The 24,327-nt window shown below is 52.2% G+C and overlaps 1 protein-coding gene across 1 annotated transcript; it reads left to right on the forward strand.

Annotated features, from left to right (window-relative positions):
- Window positions 1-2,832: 2,832 nt before the first annotated feature.
- On the forward strand, window positions 2,833-3,777 carry LOC123347275 (olfactory receptor 49-like). Its single transcript, XM_044984674.1, has one exon. The coding sequence runs from the start codon at window positions 2,833-2,835 to the stop codon at window positions 3,775-3,777; it is 945 nt and encodes a 314-aa protein (XP_044840609.1).
- Window positions 3,778-24,327: the final 20,550 nt, after the last annotated feature.

Consider the following 24,327-nt stretch of genomic DNA (forward strand, 5'->3'; position numbering starts at 1 on the left):
ATCCCTGACAGGTATTTGTCTAACCTGTTATTAGAAACCTTGACTGACAGGGATTCCACAACCTCCCATGGTAATGTATTCCAGTAATTAACTATTCTTATAGGTAGAAAGCTTTCCCAAAGATTGAAGCTATTTTTTTCTTCTTGCTGATTAAGTGCATTTCTCCTTGTCCTACATTCAGTGGACATGGAGAACAATTAATCCCCATCCTCTGTAGAACAGCCAGTAACATATAGGAAAACTGTTATTGGCTCTCCCCTCAGTCTTCTTTTCCCAAGACTAAACATGCCTATTTTTTAAACCGTTGACCATGGTAAGGTTTTCTAGCCCTTTTATCATAGTTGTTGCTTCATTCTAGATCCTCTCCGATTACTTGACTGTTTTAAAAGTGTGGAATCCAGAACAGGACAGAATACTGCTGCTGCAGCGTCTCCAGTGCTCAGCAAAGCTGGACAATTACCTCCCGCATTATAAACAGAACGCTCCTGTGAATAACCTCAGTATGATAGTAGCCTTGTTTGCAACCATTTCACTGACTCATATTCAATTTATGATCTACGATAACACTCAGATCCTTTTCAGCAGTACCAATGCTTCACCAGTTACTCCCCATTTTGTAGCTGTGCATCTGGTATTTTTCTTCCTCAGTGTAGTACTTTCCACTTGTCTTTATTGAATTCCATTGTGTTGATTTCAGATAAATTCGTCAATATGTCAAGGTTGGTTTGATTTTTAATCCTGTCCTCCCAAGTGCTAGGAACAGCTTCCATCTTGTTGTCATCTGCAAATTTTGTAAGTGTAATCGCCAATCCATTATACATGTCATTAATGAAAATATTGAGTTGTACTGGACTCAGCACAGACCCTTGCAAGAGTCCACTAGACACTTTCCCTCACTTTGAAATTGAATCACTGATACCTGGTCTTTAAGTTCAGTTTTGCCCCCACTTCACAGTAATTTCATGTAAACCACATTTCCCTACTTTGATTGTGAGAATTTCACATGGGAATGTGTCACACACCTTACTAAAATCAAGACATGTCATGTCTACAGCTTCCTAACTCTCCAGCAGACCAATAATCAGTTAAAAGGAGGAAATTAGAATGGTTTGGCGTGATTTGTTCTTGAAAAATTCATGTTAGCTATTACTTAAAACCCTATTATCCTCTCGGTGCTTGCAACTTGAGTGTTAAATAATTTGTTCCAGTATCTTTCCAGGTATAGAAGTTAGGATGTATAGTCTATAATTCCCAGGTCCTCTTTGTCCTCTTTTTTAAAGATGGAGTATTTTTCATTTGACTTTTGCCTTTGTGATTAAGAAACTACAAGGATACCCAATTAACATGGCACAGATTAAATGGACTAAAAAGTGGGTACTGAACAGTCTCAAACTGGAATTATATATGGACAATCATCACTGAGTGTGGGTGGTTTTAGTGGGGTCTCACAGGGTTTGGTTCTTGGCCCTGTGCTTTTTAATATTTTTATCAATGCCAGGACAAAAACAAAAAAACAAAACTTTCATATGAGGGTATATAATAATTGAAATAACTTTCCAAACCTTGTGGTGGATTTTGCATCACTGGAAATTTTAAAATAAAGCTTTGATTTTTTTTTAAAGCTATGCTCTAGTTCTAACAGTAACTAATTCAGGGACATTCCTTGGTCTGTTCTATAGAGGCAATCAAGATAGTTGATCATACTCCTGCCTTCTGGCCTTATAATCAATGAAAAAATGTGGCAAAACTTAGGAATGTTTAAAATAAAATTATTTTCATTCTCCCTTCTCCTCCAGTTCTCTCTCTCTCTAACTATCAGTAATTGTTTTAGTTGCTCTATCAGAATTCTTTCATTGAGCCCATGTCTGTTAGGCACCCTGTCATAAACAGATAAGGGTTAAGGTCTCTTTTACCTGTAAAGGGTTAACAAGCTCAGTAACCTGATGAACACCTGACCAGAGGACCAATCAAGGGACAGGATAATTTCAAATCTCTGTGGAGGGAAGTTTTTGTTTGTGTCCTTTGTTTGGATTGCTGTTCTCTCTTTGGATTTAAGAGAGGCCAGACATATTCTTCAAGTTCTCCAAAGTTTCCTGAAGTATTTTCTTCTATTCAGTATAGTGAGTATTAGAAAGGCGAATTAGTCTTATAATTAATTTCTGCATTTGCAATTGTGTGTTTGCTGAAGAAATATCTTTATTTCTGTTTGCTGTTACTTTGATTATTCTGAGAAAAGAGGGGGGGGAAGCCTCTCCAGGTTTATAAGTTAGACCCTGTATTTTTTCATCCTGATAATACAGAGATAGTGTATTTTTTTTCTTTCTTTAATAAAATCTTTTCTTTATAGAACTTGATTGATTTCTTCCCTTGTTTGGATTTTCAGGGGAAGGGGAGGGGGGAAAAGTGAATCCCTCTTTGTTTTGATTCAAGGAGTTTGAATCTGTGTTGATCTCTCCTAATGGCTAGGGGAGGGGGGAAGAAGGTGGAGGGGAATAGTTTATTTCCCTTTGTGTTGAGATTCAAGGAGTTTGGATCTGTGTTCCCCAGGGAAAGTTTGGGGGAACAGGGAGTGTGCCAGACACTAAAAACTTGGCTGGTGGCAGCTTTTACCAGATCTAAACTAGAATTTAGTTTAGAGGAGTCCATGCAGGTCCCCATCTTGTGAACCCTAAAGTTCAAAGTGGGGAATAAACCCTTGACACACCCAATTCCCATTGAAGAGATTAGTGCTATTTATTTACAGATTTTTCCTTTAAGTGTTCTGTCCCTATTGTCCAATAGGCTCTGGTTTTGACATGTTTTTAATATTTTTTGTTTAAAGATGAGTGAAGAATGGACAACCAGACCGTGGTGGTGGAATTCATCATTGTGGGACTGTCCAACAACCACCATGTCAACATCATCCTGTTTGCGGTTCTATCAGTTGTTTTCTTCTTGACTGTGATAGGAAACATCACTGTTGTCACCCTCTCCTTGGTGGACCATCGCCTCCAGTCCCCCATGTATTTCTTCCTCAGGAACTTCTCCCTCTTGGAAATCTGCTTCAGCTTAGTCATCATGCCCAGGTTCCTCTACAGCCTCCTGACAGAGAGAAAATTTATTTCCCTCCCTGGTTGTTTCCTTCAGTTGTTGTTGTTCTTTGTCGTGGGATCCTGTATATTTTTCCATGTGGGTACGATGTCCTTTGACCGCTACATGGCTATCTGCCATCCCTTGCGTTACGGCACCATCATGAATGGCAGGGTCTGCTTCCAGTTAGTGCTGGGCTGCTGGGTGATGAGTTTTCTCTTAATATTTCCTCCAACGTTTATGGTTGTGCTGTTACCGTTCTGTGGCCCCAATGTCATAAACCACTTCTACTGCGACACAGCTGCATTGCTCCAACTCTCCTGCATAGACACGGGACACATTGAGGTAATGCTCTTGGTTGCAGCTGTAGTGGTCTTACCTGGCACTTTAACAGTCACCATAATTTCCTATGGCTGTATCATCTGTACTATCATGCGGATCCCATCCACCACAGGGAGGAAAAAGGCCTTTTCCACCTGCTCTGCTCACCTCACAGTTGTTGTGATACTGTACAGTAGCGCCATCTTCAGGTACATCCGACCAGGTCAGCGGGGCACTCAGGACTTTGACAAAGTTGTGTCCCTGGTGTACTGTGTGGTGACTCAACTCTTTAACCCCTACATCTACGCTCTCCGCAACGAACAAGTCAAACAGGCTCTGAAGGGCATATTTGGCCGAACAATTTCTAAGTGCCTGAGGATATCATGAAAATCTGGAACCCCAAAGATACAGGAGTGAAGAGAACATGGATGGTCCTTGACTTCGTGCCTGGCTTCACAATGGGCTTGGTGGGTCCTGAGCTGTTAACAGGGGTGAATTTATCTCCTCATGTCGAGGTTGATAAATTGTATGCCCAAAAGAGATCCTCAGATCAACAAGTGTGAGCTCCTGATAACACATGCCACAGAATTCTATCAATTAGTTATGCAATGAGACTAGTAACTCATGTCTAATGAAAGTGTGTCTTCCTGAACGGCATCCAGTCTTGATTGGAAGACTTCAAGAGATGGAGACTCTTTCTTGGTACTTTGTTCCCAAAATAGAAATTATTAGGTTTTTCTTGGTGAAATGAAACACTAAGCAAAATCCAGTTTGGGAAGAACGTTTCTTTAACATCTTGCTAAATTGTTGAAAAGTGAAAACGTTTGATTTTTGAAGATGTTGAAATAAATTTTTTCAATTATTATTTTCCATTTTTTTGTGGTCAGGTCTATTCTTTGAATTCACACTGAATTCACAAATACCTTTAGCTGACCTGAAACTGTATTTTTTACATAGGAAATTATTCATCTGAAAAAATTCTCCTGGCTCTGTCATTTCAACATGTGCGGTTTTATCATCCAGTCAATAGCTCTTGTTCTGCCTTTCTCTGTTAGGGGCACTTCTCCTGGGAAAGGGGTACAAGAAACACTGCACAACCCACAGGAGGGATAAATGGCTCCTCACAGAGGTTAAAACAGGTGCTTAGTTGCTAAGATATGTGCACATCTTACTGTTTTGGTTGCCTCATCTCTAGTACCCTGCCTTGGTCTGCTTGTTTGTACCATTCACCTGTTATGCCATATTGTTAGTAGTACTGTTTTTCCTGTTAACTCTGAGATATTTGGACTGAGATCAGCACCCCTTGCCACTGGGCATTAAATAGATAACTACAAGAGAGAACTCTGCTAAATGTAACTCTACTAATCTAATGAATAGAGTTGGATAATGAGAAATATTTGGTTTCCTCTTTGCTCTTGGAAGGGGATATTCTCAAGGGTGCATGTGGAGTCAGGGGCAAATCCTGGCTTCACTGAAATCTTTCTTGCTTCAAAGGTCATTGTCAAAGTGAAGGCCCGTGGGTTCCTCCAGTGGGTTCCTCTTGACACTTCCTCAGATAGAAGCAATTTGTCTCCATTTTATAGACCCGCCATGTCTTATCCCCATCCTACCAATCATCTCTCATGCACTATTAAGACATCGTCTCCATCCTGCAATTGGCCATTGATGCCAGCTTGTTTTATCCACTTTACATTTTCAAACAGGCAGTTTCATGCTCTCCTCCATGCTGCCCCTCAGGACTAAGGCGAAGATTTTGTTACAGGTATTTTTAGTAAAAGTCAGGGACAGGTCACGGACAATAAAGAAAAATTCACAGAAGCCGTGACCTGTCCCTGACTTTTACTAAAAATATCCATGATAAAATGGGAAGCTGCTGGGCAGCTGCGGGGGCTGGCTGGGAGCTCTGGGGGCCCCCACCACCTGTGGGTGCATGGAGCTCCAGCGTCCCCCTCCATCCACTGCTTGCAACTGCAGGGGTCCCCCTGCTGCCCGCTGCATGCAGGGAGCAACAGGGGTCCCCCTGCCACATGCAGCGGGTGGGGAGCTGTGGGGGTCCCTCACTGCATGAGGCAGGTGGGGGGATGTGGGGATCTCCCTGCCATGCACTGCGGGCAGGGACGCGGTGGAACCCTGCAGCTCCCAACAGCCACAGGCTGAAGTAACAGAGGTCTTTGGAAGTCACGGATTCGGTGATTTCCGTGACAAAATCGTAGCTTTACTCACGCTAAGGAAGAGCACCCAATAAACGTCTGCAAAAGCTACTGAGCTCCTTCAAACTCTCCTTTGCTGTGATTCCTTCCACACAAACTTGACAGCTGTTTTGCTGAGCCCACTGTGCATCATGCTGACGGATGTTATCGCACCGATTACCCAGCCGATTCTTGTCTTATATTTTGTGACCTCTTCTGGGCAGAGGCTCTGGGGCAGTACTTAGCACGATGGGATGCTGGTCTGCGACATAGAGCCTATAAGACTAGCCTGCTTGCTTGCATAGATACATCTTTTCTTATAGTTTAAGTGTTTGGTTTATTGTAATAGGTTTATAGATTTATAAACCTATTACTTATTAAAGTAAGTTTGGCTGCAATGCAAGAGACCTACAGGCCTTATCCTGTATGTTACACTACGGCAAAGTTAGCATATCGATACTGAGACCTTTTACTCAGAAAGCAAAGTTGACCTTTATCTCGTTAACTAAATAGCTGAGTACTCACCCCTATGTCTATGACCTTTTATCTAGATCAATAGACGATGGAGAATGGCATGGGTGGGGGGGGGCGTAATGTTGTACCCACAGACTTACCAGGTACACAACAAGGGAACTTATGTGGTAGGTACATGTCATCAATACGCACAAACATACTAGCCTATGGGGTAAGTGTACCCTACCATTTTGTGGGTGAGGAATGAAATTTGGGCATAGGAGGAAGGATTTCCAGCACTTGTGCCCTATAAAAGAGGTGACTCACCTCGGTAGAGTACTCTGCTCTATCATTCTCACTTACTTCCTCCACTCGCTCTCTCCGTTCTATCTATCTACAATGACTCCTACTATCAGTCGGCTGGACTTGTTCCTCTTAAACTGTAAGTTTCAAGGGAACTAGGCTAAGCTTGGTTTCCCTAAGTTTTATTCTTAGTTTGTTTATTAGGTTTTGATTTTAAGTTAGCCAAGTAAACCCTAAGTTAGTTTTGATAGCTCCTAGCATTAGCTTTTTCTAAGCCCTGCATCCCTCACCCAAGAAATGAGAAACCTGAACTGCAAGGCTGGTCCTGTGCCTCTTACCACCAGGTTATCAAGGAAGGGTGTGAGTATGTTAACGAAAGCTTTGTTGCATATGATACTATATTCTTATATGTATCTTTTGAATAGCAGTAATGCAATTGTAACTTTGTAATTCTGGGTATTTTACCATTTACTTACTATTATTGATTTTAACAAAAAGTCTTTATGACTATATCTGTCTAAGGGTACGTCTACACTACGGGACTATTCCGAATTTGCATAAACCGGTTTTGTAAAACAGATTTTATAAAATTGAGTGCGCGCGGCCACACTAAACACATTAAATCGGTGGTGTGCGTCCATGGTCCGAGGCTAGCGTCGATTTCTGGAGCGTTGCACTGTGGGTAGCTATCCCGTAGCTATCCCATAGTTCCCGCAGCCTCCCGCGCCCCTTGGCATTTCCGGGTTGAGATCCCAGTGCCTGATGGGGCAAAAATCATTGTCGCGGGTGGTTCTGGGTACAGCCTCACCCCTCCCTCCCTGAGCAGCAGACAACCGTTTCGCGCCTTTTTTGCTTGGTGAACTGTGCAGACGCCATAGCACAGCAAGCATGGACCCTGCTCAGCTCAATACCACAATCCTGAATGTTTTAAACACCTCGCGCACTCTCGTGCAGTCTATGGTGAACCAGGACCTTCAATCCGAGGCGAGGAGGAGGCGGATACGGCAGCGCGGCGATGACAGTGATGAGGACGTAGACACAGAATTCTCTCAAACCGCGGGCCCCTGCGCTTTGGAGATCCTGATGGTAATGGGGCAGATTCTATCCATTGAACGCCGATTTTGGGCCCGGGAAACAAGCACTGACTGGTGGGACCGCATTGTGTTGCAGGTGTGGGACGATTCCCAGTGGCTGCGAAACTTTCGCATGCGTAAGGGCACTTTCATGGAACTTTGTGACTTGCTTGCCCCTGCCCTGAAACGCCATAATACCAAGATGAGAGCAGCCCTCACAGTAGAGAAGCGAGTGGCGATAGCCCTGTGGAAGCTTGCAACGCCAGACAGCTACCGGTCAGTCGGGAATCAATTTGGAGTTGGAAAATCTACTGTGGGGGCTGCTGTGATGCAAGTAGCCAAAGCAATCACTAATCTGCTGCTACGAAAGGTTGTGACTCTTGGAAACGTGCAGGCCATAGTGGATGGCTTTGCTGCACTGGGATTCCCTAACTGTGGGGGGGCGATAGATGGAACCCATATCCCTATCTTGGCACCGCAGCGCCAGGGCACCCAGTACGTAAACCGGAAGGGGTACTTTTCAATGGTGCTGCAAGCACTGGTAGATCACAAGGGACGTTTCACAAACATCCACGTGGGATGGCCAGGGAGGGTTCATGACGCTCGCGTCTTCAGAAGCACTACTCTGTTTAAACGGCTGCAGCAAGGGAATTACTTCCCAGACCAGAAAATAACAGTTGGGGATGTTGAAATGCCTGTCGTTATCCTGGGGGACCCAGCCTACCCCTTGATGCCATGGCTCATGAATCCATACACAGGCAGCCTGGACAGTGGTCAGGATCTGTTCAATTACAGGCTGAGCAAGTGCAGAATGGTGGTGGAATGTGCATTTGGCCGTTTAAAGGCGCGCTGGCGGACATTACTGACTCGCTCAGACCTCAGCCAAACCAATGTCCCCTATGTTATTACTGCTTGCTGTGTTCTCCACAATCTCTGTGAGAGTAAGGGGGAGACCTTTATGGCGGGGTGGGAGGCTGAGGCAAATCACCTGGCCGCTGATTACGCGCAGCCAGACACCAGGGAGATTAGAAGAGCACACCAGGAAGCGGTGCGCATCAGAGAAGCTTTGAAAACGAGCTTCATCAATGGCCGGGGTACAGTGTGACTGCTGTGTTTGTTGATGAACACCCAACCCCCTTGATTGACTCAGTCCCTGTAAGCAACTCCCCCTCCCCCTTCGAGTACAGCTTACTTATGCAAATAAAGTCACTCTCATTTAAAAAGCATGAATTCTTTATTGATTCATTATAAAAAGAGGGAGAGAAGTAAGGGTGTGGTTTGGGAGGAGGATAGGAGGGATGGAGAAGGCCATTAAAAAAAATTCACAGTAACGACATCCTTCTGGTTGGGCTGTCCACGGGGGTGGAGTGGGCGGGTGCATGGAGCCTCCTCCCACGCATTCTTACACGTCTGGGTGAGGAGGATGTGGAACATGGTGAGGGTTGAGGGTGGTTATACAGGGGCTGCAGCGGCACTCTGTGATCCTGCTGCCGTTCCTGAAGCTCCACCAGACGCCGGAGCATGTCAGTTTGATCACGCAGCAGCCCCAGAGTTGCATCCCGCCACCGCTGATCTTCCTGCCACCACCGCTGATTTTCCTGCCGGTCTTCCTGCCGCAACCTCTCATCTGGGTTGTCCCTCCTGTCCTCACGTTCACTGGCCTCTTTCCTGTAATTTGATACCACGTCCTTCCACTCATTCAGATGAGCTCTTTCATTGCGTGTAACTTCCATAATATCTGAGAACATCTCATCTCGCGTCTACTTTTTCCTCCGCCTTATCTGTGCTAGCCTTTGGGATGGAGGAGGGATGGTTGAAAAATTTGCAGCTGCATGAGGGAGATAAATATTTAGAAAGTTACATTTTACAGAACAATGGTTATACTCTTTCACAGTGAACAGCACTATTCACCTAGCACATGTGATTTCCCTACAAGGTTGCATTTTTCATCTTAATAGTGAGTGCTTGCAGCTCTGGAGTTACAGATCTCACAGACACAGGTCCAGGCATCAGAATTCAGCTTGCATGCGGCCATGGTAAGCCACTGTCTTTCGGCTTCTGTAGTGATTTACCCCTCCCCCCCAACGCATGGCTAATACCACACTAGCTCCCTGCTAATCAACAACCTTCCCACCCCCCCCACCCACTGCGTGGCTGGTAGCTTGGGGAAGATCGCCGGTGACCAAACACAGAAAAGATCATTGGCATTTCACTCCTCCCCTCCCCCCGCTTCGCTACGTGCAGGAAAGTTTTTTTTTAAGCTGCTGCACTCCACGAACCCAGTAGAAAAATGGCCACCCCCCTTACTTAAATTCCTGATTTTTAACCAGGTTATCCTGAACGATATCACTTTGCTGAGGATAACAGAACAAGATAAAGAACGGATGCTTCTTGAATGCCAGCAGTCACCGGGACCATACGCTGCGATGCTTTGCCACGCAATGATACCTGATTACTTGCTACATGCATGGCGTGGTAAAGTGTCCTACCATGGTGGGCGGAACAAGGCTGCCTTGCCCAGAAACCTTCTGCAAAGGCTTCTGGAGTACCTACAGGAGCGCTTCATCAAGATGTCCCTGGAGGATTTCCTCTCAATCCCCGGACATGTTAACAAACTTTTCTAAGTAACTATACTGTCTGCGAATGCATCCCAAGTCCTCAGGGCAAATCAATCATTAAATAAGGCTTGCTTAAAAAACAATGTTTGCCATTTGCAAAGGTACACTCACCAGAGCTCCCTTCCATGGCGTCATTGTCTGGGATAGTGGCTTGTGAGGGCTGGGAGGAGGGTAATTCCGTCAGGGTGATAAAAAGCTCCTGGCTGCTGGGGCTCACGGAGTGCTGTGTGCTCTCTGCTAGGTCTTCCTCCTCTTCTTCATCTTCATCTTCCCGTCTGCATAATCCTCAGCCATGGCAGAGATTACAACCCCCACCTCGGAATCCACGATCAGGGGTGGGGTACTTGTGGCGCAGCCCCCTAAAATTGCATGCAGCTCAGCATAGAAGCGGCATGTTTTTCGACCTGCCCCGGACCTTCCGTTTGCTTCTTTGGTTTTCTGGTAGGCTTGTCTGAGCTCCTTAACTTTCACTCTGCACTGCACTGAGTCCCTGTTGTGGCCTTTATCCGTCATAGCCTTAGAAATTCTTTCAAATACTTTTTCATTTCGTCTTTTGGAACGCAGTTCTGTTAGCACTGAATCCTCTCCCCAGATAGCGATCAGATCCAGTACCTACCGTGCAGTCCATGCTGGGGCTCTTTTACGATTCTCAGGAGACTGCATTGTTAACTGTGCTGATGAACTGTGCGTGGTCACCTGTGCTGATGAGATCTCCACGCTGGGGAAGCAGGAAATGAATTTCAAAAGTTCGCGGGGCTTTTCCTGTCTACCTGGCCAGTGCATCCGAGTTCAGAATGCTGTCCAGAGCGGTCACTGGTGCACTGTGGGATACCGCCCGGAGGCCAATACCGTCGATCAGCGGCCACACTAACCCTAATCCGATATGGTAATACCGATACTAGCGTTACTCCTCTCGTTAGGGAGGAGTACAGAAACCGGTTTAAAGAGCCATTAAAATCGATATAAGGTGCCTCCTAGTGTGGAGGGTTGTGGCGTTAAATCGGTTTTACGCTCCTAAAACCGATTTAAACGCCTAGTGTAGACCAGGCTTAAATGTGAGCTTCCAGTCACACCCCCGAGGGTCCTTTGTAAATTCTGTGGAGCCTGATTCAGGACAAGAATTTTTATCTTCTGATCAGATTGGCGAGCCTAAAACCCATACTAATTAATATTAGCAATTAATCAGTAATATTCTTAATTAATTAAATGAATAAATTAAAGTAAAATACATTTAAATTGATAAATTAAATGAATATTATTAACAAATCCTAAATCAGGCTACAGACAGGCGTTTCTAGGCTTGTCAACACCAGTTGTGTCCCCCAAGCAAATGGCTCACCATCTGCAAAGTCAAGGCAGTTTCGCAGGCAAACGCACACAACAATGTGACGTGACCAGCATCACGTCCGACCACCATTGGGTGCCCTAATCCAAAGGATCAGGTACACATTTTGCAGCTGGGCCTGGCTTTTCCCCGTGAGAGCGAGGGAGACTCAAATGGATGAGTTTGGGGATTGTAATCCTGCCCCTTAATCACTCAGTGAGAAACCGCACTCCTAGGCATGGCCACAATATAAATGATAGATGATAATAATAATAGTAGTATATGAAAACCAGAGGGAGTTTCTCCAGTGACTTCAATAAGGTCAGGATTTCACTCTAGGGGTCCAGTTCAAATTCACTTTCAATGTCATCAAAATTCATAACTGCCCTTCATGCCTTTGGGAATTACCCATGTACCCGTTCAGAACATTTCCCCAATGGAAGTGACTGAAATGAGGACCAAGAACTGAAAATCTCCCACATGAAACTCAATGACAAGTTATTCTGAGACAGCCTCATAGTTGGGGTCAGACACCTGGTTACTCCTGGTATTGTGCCTGGACACAAATGACATTGCGTGATGTGGTGTGACAGAGCAATAAGCTTCTACTCTCAATATGTTTCATTCTTTTGGGTCACCTTCAACTCCATTCCCCGGCCAACTGGTCCTTTAGCTATTTGGGCTCTGTGGTGCCTAGATGCTTTTAAAAATCCCATTAGGTGCCTAAATATCTTTACCAGTCCAGCCCTAAGTGACTTGCCTGAGCTTGTGGAGGGGTGGGTGGGAAAAGCAGGAATTAAACACTGCTTTCCTAAGTCCTGTTCTAATATGTTAAGCACAAGAACATCAGTTATAAGGGCATCTAACTCTGTCCAAGTTTGCTGAATCTTTTCCCTGTCTTGCCACGAAAACAAGTGAGGTGGGAGATGGTGACAGAACCCATTGTCTTCTCCGTGTGGAAGAGAGACATCACATTTGTGACAGACCCAGACCAGTGGGGTACAGGAGTCTGGTCCTATTTGGTATACAGGAAGTAGGCGGGCGAAGCCGGCCCACTGCTAAAGGACCTCCCCCCAGCCTAAGGGGAGGATCCACAGGTCTGGGATACCAACTAAGTACGTGGGACAACAAATGAAAAAAACAGGATCGGGAGTGAGGTCATAGAGCTAAACGAAGGGAACCTGACGGGGACACCAAGCAGAGAACCCCAGACAACGCCCACTGCTCCTTGAAGGCGTGAAGGGAGCCAGTGGACGCTGCCCAGAGGAACTCTGCCCGGATGCGTGAACGGACGGAGGAGCGGAAATAGGCCCCACAGTCGCAGGAAATCCCGTCAGCCAACCTCCTCTCCCTGGTTTTGTAGATGGCTAGTTTGGCCAGGGCCAAGAGGAGGTTGACAAGGAGATCCCGCGACTTTGTGGGGCCACGGATGGGGAGTGCATAGATAAACAGGTGAGGGGAAAAGTGCAACCAAAAACGCAAGAGGAGATCCAAGAGGAGCCGGAACAGGGGCTGCAACCTGGCACACTCTAAATAAACGTGCGCCAGGGTCTCCTTCATGCCGCAAAAGGGGCAGGTGTGGGGGACAAGGGTAAACCGTGCCAAGTACACGCCCGTGCTCACAGTCCCGTGAAGGAGCCGCCAACTGACATCCCCGGCGGGCCTCGGGACCAGGGCAGAATACAGGCTGGCCCACCGGGGCCCCTCACCCTCGAGAGGTGGCAGGAGGTCCCGCCATTTCGTATCGGGGCGGGACGCGAGGGTGAGGTAGTGAAGCGTGTGGAGCACGAGCGTGTACAGATGTTTTCTTGGCGTGGTCTGGAACAGAACCGGCTGCAGATCGGGCAGCCGGCTCGCAGTGAAAGGGCGAGGGGGTCGATTGGGTCCATGGGGCAGGGGCCTGATAAAAAGGTCTACGGGGCCCGGGGTGGAAGGTGGGCGGGGCGTGCCCTCTCGCAGGACCCGGTCGAGGTAGGCCCAAGGAGCAGGCAGTAAAGCGGCCTTCAGCTCCTGAAGTACGCGCCGGGGGGTACGAGGGCTGGAGAGCCCCATGCGCTGAGCGAGCATCAGAGGATCCAGCCAGTCTCCCCGGCCGTAGTCCAGGAGATCTCCGACCCTGGTGACTCCTGCCAAGACCAGCCTCTAGCGCACCGCGGGGGACTCCGCCACCTGCACACGGAGCTGGGGGTTGTGTAGCAGGGGCTCCACAAGGAGATCAACCCCTATGGTGGCCGCCACGGACCTGGTCGTTGAAAAGAGCTTCCAGGTCCGGAGGAGGTCTTGGTAGAAGACCGGCAGCCCAGAGAGGTCTCGCGGAAGACCTCTCGGATGGAGATAAAAGAGCTGCCGGTTGTATCGGAGCCCTCGGAAGCGGCGGAGGAAGGCGTGCGCCAATACGCTCCACGCCGGACTACCCGCACCATACAGGAGCCTCTGCAGGGCCTGGAGGCGGAAGACGTGGACCTGAGTGCGCAGGCACTTCAGGCCCTTCCCCCCCCCCTCCAGGGGCAGGTGGAGGACCCCTGCAGGGACCCAGTGCGTCCCTGGCCAAAAGAACTCCAGAACCGCCGTCCGGAGGTTGGCCAGGAAATCCGGGGCCGGGACCAGGGTGTTGAGCCGGTACCAGAGCATGGACAGGACTAATTGATTCAGCACCAGCGCCCTCCCTTGAAGAGAGAGGCACCGGAGGAGTCCTGTCCATTTCCGGAGCCGCTCTGTCACCCTGGCCTCTAAACCCTGCCAGTTCTCCGGTGGAGACGGATGCGTGGCAGAAAGGTAAACGCCGAGATAGAGCAGCGGACCCACGCTCCACCGGATGGCCTGAAGCGCGAGTGGGAGGGAGCTCGCCTGCCACCCGTCCCCGACCACCAGGCCAGAGCTCTTGACCCAGTTGACCGGGGCGGAGGAGGCCGCCGAATAAATGGCCTGGCAAGCCTCCACCCGCACCAAGTCGCCCGGGTCCTGGACCACGAGGAGCACATCGTCGGCGTACGCCGACAGGACCAGCCGCAGCTCCGGCTCCCGGAGCACCAACCCCGTCAGCCTCCGACGGAGGAGACAGAGGAAGGGCTCGATCACCAGAGCGTACAGCTGACCCGAGTGGGGACACCCCTGCCGTACTCCTCGCCCGAAGCTGACCGGCTCGGTCAGGGTCCAGTTGAGCCTGACCAGACACTCCGCGGAAGCGTACAGCACCTGGAGAAAACCCACAAACTGGGGTCCGAAACCGAACGCTCAGGAGATACCCGTGGTCCACCCTAGCGAACACTTTCTCCTGATCCAGGGACAAGAGGGCGAACGACAGACCATCCCTACAACCCTAATTCCAGAAGGTCCCGGACCAGATTCAAGTTATCAAAGATCGTGCGGCCCGGGACGGTGTAGGTCTGGTCTGGGTGGACCACGTCCGCCAGCACGGACCCTAGCCGCATCGAGATGGCCTTCACAACGATTTTGTAGTCCGTGCTGAGGAGCGAGATGGGACGCCAATTCCGTAAATCGCAGAGGTCCCCCCTCTTCGGCAATAAGGCGAGCACGGCTCGCCTGCATGAGAGAGGGAAGACCCCGCCCCGCAAAGACTCGGCCCAGACGGTGACTAGGTCTGGGCCGAGGACGTCCCAGAACACGCGATAGAACTCCACAGTCAGCCCGTCCATGCCTGGAGATTTATTGGTGGGCATGCGACGGAGGGCTTCCGAGAACTCGGCCAGAGTGAGAGGCAGCTCTAGCCCGTCCCGGTCGCCTGCGCTGACCGTCGGGAGTCCGTCCCAGAGCACTTTGCAAGCGTCGGGATCGTTCGGATCCGGGGAGAAAAGAGCCGCGTAGAAGGCCCTGGCCCTCCCGCACATCTCCGCCGGATCCGTGAGAGGGGTGCCGTCCTCCGCCAGGAGGCAGGTGACGTGCTTTTTGGCCCCCCTCCTTTTCTCCAGGGCGTAGAAGAAGCGGGAGCCGCGATCCATCTCCCGAAGGAGGCGGATGCGGGATCGAACAAAAGCACCCCGGGCTCGATGATCCTCGAGGGCCCGGAGCTCCTCCCGCTTCTCCCCGCACGCTCCGCAGAGGGATGGAATCTCGGGGCCGGCGGCCAGACGCCTCTCCAGCTCCAAGGCCTCCTGTTCCAACTGCTCTATCGCCGTATCCCTCCGTCGGCTGGCGCCCTGGGTGTAGTCGCGGCAGAAGAGCCGGGCGCGCACCTTCCGCAGATCCCACCATCGCCGCGCCGAGGGAAAGGCGCACCTCTGCCTTCGCCAGGCCAGCCAGAACTCCCGGAAGGACGCCACGAAGCCCACGTCCTGCAGCAAACTATTATTAAGTGCCAATAGGCCTGCCCTGGCCTCTCCGCGCAGAGAGAGGCCGTCATGGTGGCAAGGTGGTGATCCGAAAAGGGGGCCAGCCGAACGCTGGAGGAGTGGGCCCGTGAAACGTGGATACGTGACAGGTAAATGCGGTCCAACCAGGAGTGGCGCGACCGATAGGCCTCCAGCCGGACGAAGGTGAATGTCGAGACGTCGTCTGGGTGGTGGTCGCGCCAGACGTCCACCAGGGAGTGGCGTTCGACGATCTCCCGGAGGACGTCCGCGGCGGCCAGGCACTGCTTGGTCCCCGAGCGGTCCCGTTCCTCGAGGGTGGTGTTAAAGTCCCCGCCCAGGACCAGGCACTCACGAGAATCCAGGGAGCCAAGGAAGGCGGACGCCTGCTGATAAAAACGCAACCTCTCCAGGCCCGATGTCGGGGCGTAGACATTGACGAGATTAACCACAAGCCCCTCCATGCGGACCCGGAGGTGCAGCAGGCAGCCCGGCACAGCCTCGGCGACCCCCAGCACCTCGGACCGTAGGTCGGGGGAGAACAGGGTCGCCACTCCTGCCGAGCGAACCGAGAGGTGGCTAAAGTAGACCCTGTCCCCCCACTCCAGCCGCCAGCTAGCTTCAGCGGCCGGATCCGTATGGGTCTCCTGCAGGAAAACCACAGAGTACCCCCCGTCCCGAAGGAAGTAGAGCACCTGGCTCCTGCGGAGACCCATCCTACAGCCCCCAGCGTTCAAAGTGGCAAAGATGATCGGCGCCATGAGGAGTGCTGGGGGGGATCCTCGCCGGCAGACACGCCCACGGCCTCCGTCGGGCCGCGCAGCAATCCGTGACCAAACCCGTAGGTGAGTAGAGAGTCACGGAAAAAGCAGACCCGCCGGTAGGCCGCGGCGGCCTGCTTCCCGGTCCCCTTACCCTCCCCCATGAGGGCCTTTGTGGCCCGGAGGATCAGATGGAAATCCCCCCACCGCTGGAGCGCAAGTTGGACTTTGGTACGGGAGCCACGGACGTCCTCAAGGAACTCCCGCAGCTCCTCCCTCAGCGCATGGGGGGGCGGGGTAACGGATCTATGACCGCCCCCCAGTGGGGCCCCCGTCACAGTCCCGTGGCCCACTGACGCGGGCAGGCAGGGGGCAGACCCTCGACGTGGCGTCCGATGGGCCGACGCCACACGGCCCGCCCCGCTCCCCAGTTCAACAGGGGGCGGCAGAAGGAGAACAGCAGCCTCGGATGGGTCAGGGCAGGGAAAAACAACTAAGGCCGCGCCCTGGGGAGTATCCCCAGGGACGGCAATGGCATCACGGGAGGTGGAGGGGACAAGGGTGGGGCCAGGGGTCGGTTGGCCCACACCCAAGAGGGACACCCCCTGGGAATCGGGTCCGGGCAGCGGGGCATCGGCCGTCGCCTCAATGGGCTCGGCGGCCGTCAGTGAGGTGCCACCTGCAGCCGGGCTGATGGAAGACCCCAGGGGACCCTCGGAGGCGGGAGCAGAAGCAGCAGTCAGGGGAAGGGAACCCGGGGACAGGGGGACCGTAGTGAGGTTGCTCAGATCGAGGCCCGTTTGCAAAGGGTCGTCCTCCCCCTGCATAACCGGGGTCAGACCCAGGGCCTCGATCTCCTCATAGATGGAGGGGAGATCGCCGTCCGCCACCCCGGGGCCCTCCCCGCCAACACCCGAAGCGACGCCCGCCTCAGCGCTCGCGGGGGCTTCGGATGGCAAGGGGGCAAGAGGGGCTCCCTCGGGGGCTCCCTCGGGAAGGGACCCCGGAGGAGGGGCAGCGTCACCATCCGGTGCTGCCACGTCGTGCCCAGCCGGCACCACAAAACGGGCCTCGTCAGGGGGCAAGGCGGAAGGCTCGTCATCGGTGTCCCCCTTCCTGCTCTTCCGGGGGGTCTCCGAATCCGAAAGATGTAATGGGGCCTGAGCCTTCCGCTTGCCCCGCTTCCCCTGTACTAAGGACCAGCCCTCCATGGCATCATCCGGGGGCTGGCTAACAGGGGTCGGGTCTGGGGGCAAGGGCAATGGCTCAGAGAGTCGGGGAAGCAATGAGGGGCAACAGGAACGAGGGAGGAGTCTCCCTGGGGCGGGCCCTCTCCCACGCCCGGCGGTATCCCCGCCACACCCTCCTCCACAATGATGGACCGAGAAGGAGGAGGGGCAGCTTCAGATGCCGGGCAGCCAGGGGCACTGGCGGTGACAGGGCCGGCGCTTTGCTGGGGCTCGGGGGTCCCGGACCCTCCTCCGTGCCGGGCCAAGGGGCAGTCCCTCCGGACGTGCCCCATCGCCCGGCAGAGGTAGCACCGGGCCTCCCCCGTTGAATAATGCACCCGGTAGCGGGCTCCCTGGTAGGGGACCACAAAGGACCCCTCGAGCGCCTCTCCGTCACGCGCCGCCGGCGGCAGTTGAAGCTGCACTTGCCGGCGGAACGAGAGGATGTGACGGAGGGCGGGGTCCTTGCAGCCCAACGGGAGAGGGCTGATGACGGAGATAGGGTGCCCCAGGGCAGAAAGGGCGGGCAGCAGGGCAGCATTGGGCAGGAAGAGAGGGACGGAGGTTAGGATTAAGCGGACCCCCAGGTCTTCCAACGGCTCCAGGGGGACGAACACGTCCCCCACCGCCAGACCCATCTCTACCGCCTCCTGGGCGGCGGCCTTCGATGCCAGAAAGAAGACCACCCTCCCGTACATTTTGGAGGCCGCCACGATGGCCGTGGGCCCCACCACCCTAGCCAACGCCCGCACATAGGTCTCCACGTGGGGCGAGGCGGGCACCAGGAGGCAACGGACACCATGCTTCCTGGTCAAGGTGGGGAAGGGGCCCCGGCCGCTATAGATGGAAGCGGAAGCGGAAGCGGCGGTCGCAGGAGCAGCGGCAGGCGGAGGGGCTGCCGCCACCTGGGCATATGCCCTGGGGGCCGGGGGAGGGACACCTGCGGAACTGGTAGAGGGAACAGCGGGGAGGGATGCCACGGCCGGAAGCGGGGCCACGACAGCGGGGGTAGTCCCTGCCATGGAGGGCTTGGTCTTTTTAGCGGGGCCCTTACCCTTCTTCCCACCCCGACCTTTCCCACCGGCTGGGGGGGCTCCCCCCGAATCGGAAGGGGTGAGGGACGTGGCAGCAGCGGACGTCTCCCCGGTACTCGCCGCTGCAGGTGCCCCAGCGGGGGCAGTGGCAGGTAGACTGGCAGCGGCGGTTGAGGTAGAGGCTCAGGGAATGGACATGGGGGTTTCTGGAGGGGGGGCGGTGGGAGCATCGCGAGGGGTCTCCCCCCCGCGTCCCCCGCCATAACGAGAGCGGGGAGGGGGACAAACAGCGAGGGGAGGGGAGGGAAAGGAGGCGACCACCCCTCCCCGCTAGGCTGCAGGCAGGGGAGGAGGGTGCCAGAAAGGGAAGGCTAAAGGGGCGTGGGGAGCAATCGAGGACCCAGGGGCGGGAGGGTGGCAGGTCCCCGACCCAGAGGGGAATTCCGGCTCCTCTAGTTGCACTAGGGGATCAGGGGGGCTAATAGCATAGGGGGGTGCAGTGAACAAGGGCAAACTCAAATGGGGAAGGGCACAAGCGCATGGGAGGGGGCATGGGCGCACGAGGGGAGGGGCCAATCAGGGCTGGAGAAGCACAGGGTGCGGGGGGGGAAATGTTGAGCTAGCAATGGGGCAGAGGGACCACGGGGCTAGCTGCAGGGCTGGGGCAGGACAATCAGGGCCGCAGAGGGAAATGGGTGGGGCAGACAAATGTGGCAAAGGAGAGGGGGCCAGGCCAAGGGGGTGGGGGTGGGGAGTGTGCCCACGGGCACTTGTGCAAAAAGTCAGTGGTGGCTGCTGCTGCTGTTGCAGGCCCAAATGGTGGAAGTGGGCGTGGTGAGCCAGGCGAACAGCTCAGTCCCAGAGGCAGGAGGCCAAAGCAGAAGGAAAACAGCCAGTGGGGGCGGTGGAGGGGGCAACGATGGTGGTGGGGGCGAAGGGGGACACGGATGGACCGGGGGGCAGACTCCACGCCACACCCCTGGTGTCCCAACAGACACAGTCCAAACCCCCACCACAAGAGCACAGTTCGAAAAAATACTCAGTCCTCAAGTGCCCCCTCCACGGTGGTCTTCAGAGTCACCACGAGGTCCTCCAGCAGCAGGCGGTCCTCTCCTCCTCCTCCTCCTCCTCGGGGTTCCAGCAGCTCCCCAGCAGCAAACACAGCAGCTCCAGCAGCTCCAGGTGGTGGTCTAGTGGCCAGGCAGGAGGGACCCCGCTCAGAAGATGGTGGTGGTGGAGCCCTCAGCAACAAGGACTGGAACTGGGGTCCCTCACTCCCCTCCTCTGGGGAGCAGGCCAGCAGCCGCCCCCCACAGGGGCTGTGGGTGGAGTAACAGCAACAACTGAGGTGGTGGGGGGGAAATCTACTAGCCAGCCAGCAAGCAGATAGCAGAGAAAGGGGGTGGGTGGTGGTGTCTAGCCCAGCCAGGGGAGCAGCCGGAGCAGGAACAGCAGCAGCGAGGGCCCAGCAGGAGCAGGAACAGCAACAGCAGCAGCAGCCCTCTCCCTCCTACCCTCTACAGCAGAGGAGTCGAAGGGGGATCTACTGGCCACTGGAGAAAGAGGTTTCTGTTCCCTGAGTGACCAGAACAGGGGCTGCACTAAAGTAATCAGGACCCTGCTAGAACCAATTAAGGCAGAAAGGCTGATTAGACCACCTGCAGCCAATCAAGGCAGGCTAATCAGGGCACCTGGGTTTAACAAGGAGCTCACTCCAGTCAGGCCAGAGGGAGCCAGAGGAGAGGAAGTGCGTGTGAGGAGCTGGGAGCAGGAGGCACAAGGAGCTGAGTGAGAGGCTGTGCTGCTGGAGGACTGAGGAGTACAAGCGTTATTGGACACCAGGAGGAAGGTCCTGTGGTGAGGATAAAGAGTTGTAGCTGTCATGCAGCTGTTACAGGAGGCACTCTAGACAGCTGTGATCCACAGGGCCCTGGGCTGGAACCCGGAGTAGAGGGCGGGCCTGGGTTCCCCCCAAACCTCCCAACTCCTGATCAGACACAGGAGGGGTTGACCCACACTGTGGGGAAGATCACTGAGGTGAGCAAATCCCCCAATAAGCGCAGGACCCACGAAGGCAGAGGAGGAACTTTGTCACACTTTGCAATGTTCTTCCCTAAAACTTTCAGTAGAAGGATCAGACTTGAGTTCTCTCAGTGTTGTCAGCAAACTCATCAGCTAATTGGTCTCAGAGGTCCCAGCCAGCAATGAGGGACAAGAAAACCGGAGTCTACAACTGTTATAAATGAGGGATTATTTGACAGAGGCAGTGATCACCCAAGTTTATCCCATCGTTCTGTTACATAGAGAGGCATAAATTGGCAGACCTCTTTTGGAGCATCTCAATTCAGCACCTGCAGCCTTTGTGTGATAATTTTGGTTCGTGTTCCATGTACTCCATCATTGCAGGGTCTGAGTGAGAATGCACAAGGTGTGATTGCAGATTGGGATGTGAAAGAAATCATGGTCTGAAGAACTTTGTGAGTAATCTTTTTTTTTTTTTTTGCTTTTGCTTTGTTTTGTTTTGGGTACAAGATCGAGACCACCTGTCTGGGATCCCAGTCCCACTGTGTTAGGAAAATAGGGTTGCTCTCCTAAAATGATTCAGTCTTACTGTGAAACGAGACACAAACGTACGGCTATGACAAAATGAATACTCAGGGGCCAGGGAAGTCGAATATAGATGTGAGAATATTATGAGAAATCGGCTAGATGACCCCTGTGGTCCCTTCTAATGCTGTGGTTCTATGATTCTATAAGTAGAGATAACATTTATAGTCAGTGATGAGCTGCTAAAATCTTAACAACTGGTTCTCTATAAAGTTCTGATTTAAGGGATGTGCCAGAGCATGTACTTTTTGTACCAATAGGGTTACCAAACGTCCGTATTTTCCCGGGAGGAATTTTTAAATTTTAAAAATTCCGCCCAGACAGCGATTTAAGAACCGAAAAGCCTGACATGTCCAGGAAAATACAGATGTATGTTAACCCTAGCTAAAGTTCTTTTTTAAAAAGATGGGCCTGAACTAGAAATGAGCTCCTTTTCACATGTGTGGGTGCCCACCAATCCCTTGGGGTGTGCTAGGGTGACCAGATGTCCCTATTTTATAGGGACAGTCTCAATTTTTGGGTCTTTTTCTTATATAGGCTCCTATTATGCTCCCACCCCTGTCCCGATTTTTCACACTTGCTGTCTGGTCACCCTAGGGTGTGCACATGGGTGGGTCCCAGCTGCTCCCTGCCCCCCTCATTTGAGCAGGTTACTGCCCTGAGAACTGCAGGGCAGCAGTGGACATGGGGCTGGCTGCAGACAGGGGCGTGGGGCAGGGCTGGCTGGAGGCAGGGGGTGTGACACGGGCTGGCTGTGGGCAGAGGGTGGCTGTGGCAGGGGCTGGCTGGAGCAGGGGCAGGGGCTGGGGCTGCCTGCGGGCGGCAGGCTGGGGCAGGGGCTGGGGCTGGCTGGAGCAGGGGCAGGGGCTGGGGCTGCCTGCGGGCGGCAGGCTGGGGCAGGGGCTGGGGCTGGCTGGAGCAGGGGCAGGGGCTGGGGCTGCCTGCGGGCGGCAGGCTGTGGCAGGGGCTGCGGGCAGGACACACAGACACTCACACGCGGGGAGCGGCTGGGAGCAGCCCCCCGGGGACCCACCAGGCAGCAGCAGGAGCCCCAGGGCCAGAGGTCCAAAGAGCAGGAGCAGCAACAGGGCCAGGAGGCAGCTCACACGGCTCTCGCAGCACAGCGCAGCGCCCCCTGGCGGCCGGAAGGAGGAATTACAGGCTTCCCGGCCAGAGCCCATCAAAGCTTCCCTCGCAGGGAAGCCAGTTAACAAGCGGTTCTAAAACCGCTTCTAAATTTAACAACGGGTTTGTGCGAACCCGTGCGAACCGGCTCCAGCTCACCCCTGCTTATAGTAACAGAGGTAACAGCTGCCAGTTTTTAATGTCTAATAACGATCACGGCACTGGTGAGATCAGAGAATGAATTTCAAGGTGCACATTGTGGAGGTTTTGCAGATGTGTAAAGGGGATGCAACTCGGAGGTTTCCTTTCACCTTAGGATACAGAATGCCGCTATCTCCAATGCCTGGGATTCCCCATCCTCCCACGGCCAAGTGTTCCAGCACTGAACTATCCTTATAGTTAGACATTTTTACCTACTATCTAAGGCAACTCTCCCTTGCTGCAGATTAACTGCATTGCTTGTCCCACATTCAGTGGGGGTGGAGAACAATTGATCTCTGTCCTCTTTATACCGCCCTTCACTTATTCAAAGATTAAACATGCCTCGTTTTTTAAACCTTTCCTCATGGTCAAATTTTCTAACCCTTTTAGCATTTTTGTTGCACCCTTCTAGACCCTTTCCAACTAGGCTGCGTCTTTCCTAAAGTGTGAAATCCAGAACTGGCCACAGCACCCTAGCCGAGACCTTGCCAGGGACAACTGCCTCCCTGTTAATGCACCCCAGAATGATATTAGCCTCTGTTTGGTAACTGCATCTCATTGGATTAATCTTCAATTTGTGATCAGCTCTAACTCCCAGAATCTATGCAGCCTTATGGCCTCCTAGCTAGTTGTTCCTCATTTTGCACTTGTGCATTTAATTTTTTTCTTCCTAAGTGTAGTACTTTGCAGTTGTCTTTACTGAGTTTGATCTTCCTGAATTCAGACTAATTCTCCAATTTGTCAATGTAATTTTGATTTCTAATTCTGTCCTCGGCAGTGCTAGCAACCTCTCCCAGCCTGAAAAACCATGCTCTGAAGTATCCCTAGTCTCTGTTTGTCAGAATCTGGGAATGGGAAACAGTGGATGGATCACTTGATTAATCTCTGTTCTGTTCATTCCCTCTGGGGCACCTGACATTGGCCACTGTTGGAAGACAGGATACTGGGCCAGATGGATCATTGGTCTGACCCACTGTGGCTGTTCTTATGTGGTGTCATCTGATAATTTTACAAGCATAATCTTCCCTCCATTATCCACATCATTACTGGAAAATATTGAATTGTACTGGCTGCAGGACACATCCCTGCAGGACTCCACTAGATAAAGTCCCACACTTTGACAGTGAGCTGCTGATAGCTCTCTTTGAGTAAAGTCTTTCACCTAGTTGTGCACCCTCCTTATAGTAATTTAATCTTCGCCATCATTCTCCAGTTTGCTTATGAGAATGTGATGTGGGACTGTGTCAAACACCCTACTAAAAATCAAGATACATCACAGCTACGGCTTTCGATCTATCCGCCAGACCGGTAATGCTGTCAAAGAAAGAAATTGCTTTGCTTTGGCATGATTTATTCTTGATAAATCCTTGTTGGTTTTTACTTAAAATCCTATTATCCTCTAGGTGCTTACATCTTGTGGCTTAATAATTTGTCCCAGTGTCTTTCCAGGTATTGAAGTTAGGCGGACTGATCTATAATTCCTCAGTCCTCTTCATTCCTGTTTTTTTTTCCGATAGGTACTATTTTTCATTTAATCTTTGACCGTTTGACTAAGAAACGAGAATGATACACATTTGACATGAGACACTTTACCTGAATTACAAAGTGGGAACCTGCCAGGTCTCCACCAGGAATTGTATATGGTGCATCGTTGAGCGGGTGTATCTCTAGTGGAGTCCCACAGGGATCAGTTCTTGGCCCAGTGCTTTTAAA

This window comes from Mauremys mutica, chromosome 13 (genome assembly GCF_020497125.1).
Source record: "Mauremys mutica isolate MM-2020 ecotype Southern chromosome 13, ASM2049712v1, whole genome shotgun sequence".
In the NCBI taxonomy this organism is placed as follows: Eukaryota; Metazoa; Chordata; order Testudines; family Geoemydidae; genus Mauremys; species Mauremys mutica.

Bases quoted from the DNA above. Each gene is read 5' to 3' on its own strand.
- LOC123347275 (XM_044984674.1), top strand. From the start codon at position 2,833: ATGGACAACCAGACCGTGGTGGTGGAATTCATCATTGTGGGACTGTCC.